This window comes from Lactuca virosa, chromosome 9 (genome assembly GCF_052849685.1).
Source record: "Lactuca virosa cultivar CGN04683 chromosome 9, Lactuca_virosa_CGN04683_v6, whole genome shotgun sequence".
NCBI lineage: Eukaryota > Viridiplantae > Streptophyta > Magnoliopsida > Asterales > Asteraceae > Lactuca > Lactuca virosa.
The window spans coordinates 48790552-48799633 of NC_136434.1; the positions used below are offsets into that span (position 1 = coordinate 48790552).

A 9082-nucleotide genomic window follows, 5' to 3' on the forward strand; every position below is an offset into this window, starting at 1 on the left:
TCAAATAGAGAGGGCAACACCGGATACCTGACAAAATTAGAATATATTATCTTCTAATTAAAAAGTACATTGAAAATTAAAAATGCAATGTAAAAAATAGGTATTAATAAAAATAAAGATGTTTTGTATTTTCGTTTATACAAAGGGGTATAAAAGTATAAACTATGAATTGTGGTTTTGTTTTCTCGTGAAGTTAAGGCGAAGGAGCGTTTACCATTGAATATGAGTATATGACCCCACACATACAAGCCCATATTTGATTTATACCCCTACCACCTCAATCTACATCTAAACACACACATGACGTTTCCGGCACCGGAGTTCAGAGAACCAGTTTCTACACCTCCTAAACTCTCTCTCTTTTCACTACCAACCAAACCGACTACGCTGCAGGATGGTCCAACGCCGCCACCCAACACGGTGGCCACCATCCCATTCTTGTGGGAGGAAGCACCAGGAAAACCAAGACGACCTACCTCCACCGATGATCCACCAAAGTCTAAAACAGTCAGGTCTTTAGACCTCCCTCCAAGGTTAACCACCACCGTGGGTACTGCTACTAGCAACGTAACCAACAGTAGTGGTGGAATAGAGATTATACCATCACCGACCACCGTATTGGGTGGACCTTATGAAGGAGTGTACACTTCTAATAAATCAATGTTGGGGTCGCCGGAGAAGGTGGTGGGTTGTAGTAATTACAGCGGTAGGAGTAAAGGGAAGATCACGATGCCTTTGAGGAATTTAATGAGGAAAGAGAAGTCGCCAGTAAAGTTGATCAGTTCATGGAGGTGGGATAGTTTCAGGGATATTGGAGGTGACAAAGGGGACAGGTCGCCGGCGGTGAAGTTTTGCTCATGGAGGTGGGATAGTTTCAGAGATATGGGTAGCGGTAGCAAAAGCGGTGGTGGTAGCTGCAGAAGTGTAGATGGAAGTGGTTCTCTGTCTTCTTCATTTGATGACTTTCAAAAGTCTCTTGATTCCAATAGTAAGATCACAAAAGTTACAAGGAAGAACAGCTTCACGTTCCTCAATCGTAGTTCTTCTGGATTTTTGGTAAGTCTCATTAATTAATCTTTCCTTTAAAATGTTATTAATGTGTTGAACCGGGTCGGGCTAAATTCCATAATATTATTAAACAAACCGCCGAAAATGTTGAACTTGGCTGATTCACGTTACTGTCTAAAATGGTTTTAGGCCGCACAGTCGCACGATGCACATTAACGTCTCCCTATTTATTAGTAACTTAAAATATATTTTTAGTATATAAGAAAAGTCCATATCAAATAAACATAAATTCACACAACAATGATCCAAATCAAATCAGGGTAGTCAATGTGAAAAAACAATTCGTAACAATCACTTTGGATATCAAATAATATTTAATTGAATATATACAAAATTATCAATGAAATTAGGGTAGGATATGAAATCAAATTAGAATGTAGACGTTTTGATTGATCGTGCATGGTCAATCTCCTTCGTTAATATTTCAACTCTATATTGCTTGGTATTATAAAAATCAATCTAGGATGTTCAATCAAAACTACTTTCATAAATCTTTTGGAAAAAATCGAAAGTAGAGATACAAAGAGTATGATAATTCTTTTTTTTTTTTCCATGAATGTAAAAAATAAATAAATAAATAAATAAAATAAAAATTTGAAGTCTCACTTTTGTTTATACCCAAAAGATGATAAGATTGACGAAAACAGTTTTCGGAAGTTATTAACGCTTACATGGAACTTATAATCGTTTCCGAAGCAATTTTGAAAAGTCAACAGAAGCCTCGGCTATGGACTACTGAAGTAACATCGGTTTTAGACTGGTGTAGCAGCCTCAGTTGCAAATTACTATAGCATCCTATTAGTTGTGGACTAAAGTCTTTTGGTAGCATTAAATAAGGTTGCAGAAGCATCCTATTTGCCTTAGAAAAATTCTACTTTCTCTACGAAACTACTTCTCCGCAACATGATTTTCCACTACATTTCAACTCTAAAATTCCAAAGACCTTCTAGGGAGTTGTCCCAAAACCTGTAAGGGCACTGCCCCTTGACCCTTGTTTATTTCCATGTCCATGATCAAACTCACATAATATATAAGTGTGCACTTTAAACCTGTGAATTTGTATTAGGTCATAGTTTTAATCGTCATTTGGACTCGTGTCAATTCCAATTAGACCAAATGGTTGGTGACACTAAAATCACCAACATTTCATGATGATCATTGTACTTGAATATCAAATTATGTCTGAAACGAACATATAAAAAATCCATAACAATTATAGCACTCAGTTTTTCGTATTAAGGACACCCCACAAATCTGTTTATTTACAACCTTATAAACATTTTTGATGCGACATCGACCTCCGGCGAGCCTTCTGTTCTTCTGCTGCGGCGGAGTTCTGGATATCACAGTGCAAAGTCGTTAGAGCCGTCCCAGGGATTGTGCCCCGGGAGCGGACTCTGACGGTCAAGTTAAATCAACTAGTAGATCTGAGATGGTTCTCCATGGCTGGAGAGGACCATCTTGGTGCTAGTGGTGGTGTATGGTGGTTGACGGCGGCGGGTGGCGGCTGAGCCACCCGGCCGGAGTGTAGTGGCGGCTGAGCCATGGGGGAAGATCTAGGGAAAGGTCCTTAGGGAAAAGTCCTCCTTCGTGGAGGAGGCACTATTCTATTTATAGTGAACAATTAGGTCAAGGGGAATTGGGTCAGGCCTTGGGCCAGCCCAATTCAGGCCCAACTAGCAAGGAGCTGGGCAAGGCCGCCCGGAGGCGCCGGGCGGGGCTGGCGGGCGCGCCCCAGGCAGGGCTGACGGGCGCGCACCAGGAAGGGATGACAAGGGAGTGCCAGGCGAGGGAGCGCCTGGCCGGGCCGGCAGGAGAGTCCCCAGCAAGGCTGGCAAGGGATTCCCCAGTAAGGACTAGCAAGGGAACGCCAGGCAGGGCTGGCAGGAGGGCGCCAGGCAGGGCTGGCAGGAGCGCGCCAGGCCAGGCTGGCGCGCTGGAGCAGTCTAGGCCGTGCTAGTGGACCATATATCATCAAGTCCCCCCAGTCTGATGTTATTGGTACGCGGCCAATGACATCGGACTGGACTAAGTCGTATAAACGAACAGGAGAGTCCCCAACGAGGCTGTCAAGGGAGTCCCCGGCAAGGTTGGCATGAGCGCACCAGGCCAGGCTGGCGCGCTAGAGCAGTCTGGGCCATGCTAATGGACCATATATCATCAAGTCCCCCCAGTCTGGTGTTATTGGTACGCGGCCAATGACATCGGACTGGACTTAGTCATATAAACTGTGCGTCGTCAAGTCCCCCCAGTCTGATGCGATTGGGTTGCTGACAATCGGATCGGACTGGATAAAGCACCAATACATTAAATAATAGAGAGAATGATCGAACCTTGCCCATGAGAGCCGTGGGGTTGTGTGACGAGCCAAACGTTGCCTATGCATCTTGAGCTGACTCGATACTCCTTCATTGAGAGGAGTGCGAGCCGGTCGGTGAGATGCAACGTAACTATTGTTGCGATAATGCGGACCGAGGCTGCTAAAGAGTTACACGACACTGATGTCGATGGAATGTCGGGTCGGGGTAGCTAAGAACCGTAAGCTTACCATTCAGTCCCTGAGACTGTTATCCGACGTGATTGTTGTGGTAGCCATGCGAGATGGGATGTCACCGATATCTGTCTACATAGTCCGCATTAATAACCGCCTTGAAGGTATTTCTTGCTTGGGCTACACCTAGCTGGATTCCCCCCAGTCTGATGTGGGTAGCGTAGGTGGCCGCATCAGACTATGTTGTCAAACCAATAAACCGTAAGGTTGTGGACCATAATATAAGTGGCAGATATTCCGAGAGCTATGCGATTAGGTTGCTAGCGAGGGTCACGCAGTGAGACTATTGCCGATAGCCAGACAATAGAATTGTTGAGGGATAGGCAGTGAGGCTATAGGTTGGGGTTACGCAGCAAGACTGTTTCCGTGAGCCAGGAAACAGAGATGTCGTGGGGTAGGGCAGTAGGGCCGATGTCGGGATGACCTCCTTGCTGGAGGGTATCCTCGCTATAGCGGGATGTGATGCGGATAACACTTCATCGATCGTCCGAGCACCAGAGAGCCGTTATGACTGAGAGATAGGAAACACCGAGATCATGGTGTTAGACGTGGAATAAGCTTGTGGTGTGCGACTTATGGTGCGCGACGATGCGCGACTTATGAGAATAGCTTGGGCTTAGCAGCCAGCGAACATGGAGATGTCTTGCGGGAAAGCATCGCGTATAACAGATCGGGTTTGGCTGCTAACGATCGTAGATAGATCACACGAGAGGGCATCGCGTGGAATGGATTGGGCTTGGCTGCCAGCGATCGTAGATAAATCACGCGGGAGAGCATCGCGGGGAATGGATCGGGCTTGTGTTGTAGCCCGTGCTAGTGGACCATATATCATCAATTTTGGTGTACACTAGCACAGTGGAATACAATGAGTTATCACTGAATCGTATTGACATCAACTATATGATCCGAGCCACGGGCTACAACAACCTAACTTGCAACACAACAACAAAAACAACAACAAAAACAACAAAAAAATAATATAATCTATAAAGCTTAGTGAATAACAACTACAAGAACATAACATCATATATAAATAAACTTATCGTCAACAACATATACACCACATCAAATATACTAAATAAATCACATTAACTGTTTATTGTCTCATGACTCCTTATGATACCTACAAATATTATTTCACTTATTTGGTTATTGCCTTGTATATCGTTACGGTTAACTAATGATTCACCACTGCTATAACACAGTAACGTCCCATTTTTCAAATCAAAAATTTTCATTTTTAACAAATAATATATCATTCAAAACACTCATCCATTAATACAAAACCATTGTTTGGTAATCAAGACCCTAATATCCAAATCAAAGTATAAAATAGAAACATGCGGAAACCTCAAAACATAATGTCGATGTGCGTGTACAATCAAGTCTTGCCCTTCAGACAATCTGATGAAATACCTATTTAATCTACAATTATAAGTCAAAGCTTAGTGTGCTCCCCAAAATACCACATACACCAATATATATAGTGCATACAAGTAATGGCCTTCAGCAAAAAGCTGGTCCACCCCTTTGGCCTTCAGCATAAAGTTGGTCACCCCATTGGTTTTCAACATAAAGCTAATATGCCTTAAGTATCTTAACATTTAGTACATAGTTGGACCTCCATCAACTCTCACATGTACTATATCGACATATGACAAATAAACAATCCAACAACAACATGTGAACGACTAAGCTAGTCTACTTGCCTAACAATACACTGCAACATATCTACATCCTAACACACAAAGGATACATACTGTCACATATAGTATAGTGAGAAAACTCACATAGGTCAAAGAGCTAAAGTAACAACACTCGAAGTATCACAGATCCACCTACACGCACCACCTAAACCAAAAATAGTTTAAAGATCAGAAAGTCAATGGTTAGCGGTCAACACTTACGCCGAGACTAGAGACTAGTCACACTGTGAAACTCTACGTGACAAAATAGTCACAAAACCTTCCAGGATCCTATCATGATCTTTCAAGGAGTCGTGCCGCTAACTCAGTAAAACAACCAACTCTCTTTAAGTGCTTAATCCTTAAAAACAGGAGTTCCAAATCTCATATATGAAGCTCCACAACATATTAATGGATAAAGTTTCAAACTTTATCCATTCTAATGGCTTAAAAACTCAAGATCTTAAACCTTAAGTCTAAATGTTTGCTTATAAGGCCAAAACCAAGTGTATGGCTCAAGGAAAGCACATGCATGGTCTTTTTATCCATCAAGATCTTGAGTAAATACATCAGTTTTTCAGTGTATTTACTGCTAAATAACTTAACCCCATAAGCTATTAGCTAGATCTCATATTTCTAACAAGTCCACTAGTTAGGGTTTATAAACCACATCCACCGGTCCATGAGTTCACTATTAGATTTACAACATAGTTCATAATCACACTTTGTTATGACTTCTAACAACTAACTCAGGTTTCAATGACCCATCTTAAACTACGTTGTAAAATACGATAACGTAATAACAAAACAAGGGGATACCTCAGTTCGGTCAACATCTCGTACCCTCACGTTCTAGAACCGACTCCCCAATCAATATCCTAAGAACCAATCTCTCTCTCTCTCTCTCTCTCTCTCTCTCTCTCTCTCTCTTTCTCCCCCCCCTCTCTCTCTTATTGATCTCATTTTGTCAAAACTTCTCAAATGGTCAACAAAACTCCTTTTGTATACATAAGACTTTCGAGGAATTGCGTCGTGGCCATAAGGTCGTCGCGTCGCGACCAACGTCACACGTCTCAGCCATCTGCCACATGTTGTCTCCCGTTGCTACGTATCTCGACCTCTCAACACGTATCCAACACGGAAATCTCATCACATCACAACCAACATCACCCGCACGTCGTGACCTTTGACCGTTGACCAAGATTTGACCCGTCTTTGACCAACATACCACGACATAAGACACTCGCGTCGTGACTTTCCAAAAACGCAAAGTACTTATAATTTATCATTTTCTCCTTCTACTTCACAACTTAACACCAACACACCTTCTATAAGCAACTTAAAGCAAACTCAATGCTCTATTTCTCCTACTTATCTCGTCAAATGAGCATTACCATCGATAGAAAAATCATTGTAAAATGAGCATTAACCCTCGAAACAATATTTGTTATGAGAAACGGGTATTACAACAATCATTGTAAAATAAGCATTACCATTGAGAGAAAATTCCATATCATTTAATGTAACATGAGTTTTGAAGGGAACAACGTCAGTGCAAAGAACAAACAAGATCAAATATATAAACATATAAATACATATCAATCACCGTGATATTATACCATTGAGCGGACACCAAAAAAGATCAAGTTAATGTTGAAACTTGAAACATAATAGAATATAAACAATACAAACATATGATGAAAACAAACTTGAAACCCAAAATCAACTTTTTGAAATAGGGCTCGTCTTATATGAGTTTATTGTACACACCAAGTAAATTGTATTCACTCACACGTTGCACTTTTATAAATTCCAGTTACATAAAATTACCTAGATCACACGAAAATCATCAACATGGGGTAATTGTTGTTACGGAGGGTCTCCAATGAAGAAGAGTCTTAGTAACGAAGGGTTGTGAAAAATAGAAGTTAGAGCAATGAGGATATAATGTGAATTTTGGACTCGTAAAGCCGGCTTTTTTTAACTTAACATATACATACCATCTTAACTTATGAATTCATACCAAAAAAACCCTTATATATGCATTGCGTTATGTATTAAGTACAAATTAGCTACTTACTTGGTTGTATATTTACACGCCTACAGAAAAGTAAAAGGTCAACAACCTATCAGCCTTTTGGCATAATGATATAACTGAAGCATTGTATTGAGTTGTGGGTTCTCAATTTCTTATCAATTTGTTAAACGAGGACACGAGGTGTAAAGTTTTAATTAGGGATGAGCAAAAACCGAACCAAAAACTGAAAAAAACCGACATAACCGAAACCAAAGCAATAACCGACGGTTTAGGTTTGAATTTTACAAAAACCGAAAAATAACGGTTTGGTTCGGTTTTGAAGTATAAAACCGCCCATAAAAACCGAACCGACCCACATATATGTTATTTATTATGTTTTAAACTTTTAGTTCTAGACTTTAGACTTTATCCCTTTAGTATTTTATGTTTATTTTCAACAAACTGTTAATGGTGTTAAACTTTGATCTTTTGAACACTTTTATGCTTTAGAATACTAGAATCCGTACTCTTTATTTTAGTATATTTAAAGTAGATACAATATTATTTATCGCAACGTACTTTCACTGGGTTTAAACCCAAAAACTAGAAAAAAAAACAAGAGCTGATAAACCCACAGTTTAAAACCGAAAACGCATAAACCCAACCTGGAAAACCGAAAAACCGAACCATGCAAAAACCGATCCATGCAAAAACCGAACCTATATGGGTTTAAAAACCGAAAAACCAACTTTCTACGGTTTGGTTGGGTTTTATCCAAAAACCGACCCAAACCGACTCATGCTCATCCCTAGTTTCAATTAATCAAAACTTGTGAGTATGTACAATGTTTTCAAATTAATTCCTTAATGAGTGAAGCAATATGTTTGCAACAATGTAGATGATTTACAACAACCATATTTCGTTAACGTTACAAAAATTTGAAAAAAGTGGAAGTCGGGCATCAAAACCTTTAGCAAGTGATAAAACAACTTTAGCAAGGAACGGTTGCTAAAATTGTTTAGCACATAAAGAGTGTTTTTATGCATTTTGTGTTGCAGACTTATAGGTATGGTACTTGTATTGTATAGTTATCAACTTTCCTATAAGAATCTGTTGTATTATCAGTTTCAAAGCAATTTTATCTACTTAATAAAATAAATGATTCTATAAATTGACAGGCAGGCATGTATGGGACCTTCAAACAGGCAATGCAAAGGAAATCACGGAGATAAGCCTTTATAATTCACATTATCATCATCAATAGCATGATATGATTAATTATTTGATGGGTACTTACATATAAGTGTGTAGTAGTATAAGTGTAAGGTTAGTTATATATTCAAATGCTTGTTATTTGTGCTCGTAAATTATGATAAACGATAAACATTATAAAAAGTAGGAAATTTTCAATGTTTTTATTGTTATCCACTTGTAAAAATCTCTTTATTTCATTCAAGTTTGTGAAATTATCTTTCAAATATCATAAGTTTTAATGCATATAACAATATAGGTGGACATAAAAACATAAATTGTGTTGTGGAGGTATCAATTAAGTTAAGACAAAACATTGTTCTAAATCATGCAATATGCAATATGCAGCGTATTGCTAATTGGAAAGGGATTGTTTCCAAGTTTAAAAACAAACTCTATTCTTGGAAGGCTCGTACTATTGGAGATAGATTGGCTTTGATTAAATCGGTTCTTGGAAATTTACCTATCTATTACATGTCCATTTATAGGGTGCTCGTTGTTGTCGAAAAA

The 9082-nt window shown here is 39.6% G+C and overlaps 1 protein-coding gene across 2 annotated transcripts; it reads left to right on the plus strand.

Annotated features, from left to right (window-relative positions):
• The first annotated feature begins 205 nt into the window (after positions 1 to 205).
• LOC145138423 (uncharacterized) lies at positions 206 to 8742 on the plus strand. Of its 2 annotated transcripts, none has more exons than XM_079072514.1 (2): positions 206 to 1056; positions 8504 to 8742. In XM_079072514.1, exons 1-2 carry the CDS (start codon positions 301 to 303, stop codon positions 8561 to 8563), a joined length of 816 nt encoding a protein of 271 aa, XP_078928640.1. In that variant the 5' UTR covers positions 206 to 300; the 3' UTR covers positions 8564 to 8742. The 2 variants fall into 2 exon arrangements, with proteins under 2 accessions (XP_078928640.1, XP_078928641.1); XM_079072515.1 differs by having other exon boundaries at positions 207 to 1056; positions 8500 to 8739.
• The last annotated feature ends 340 nt before the right edge of the window (positions 8743 to 9082 follow it).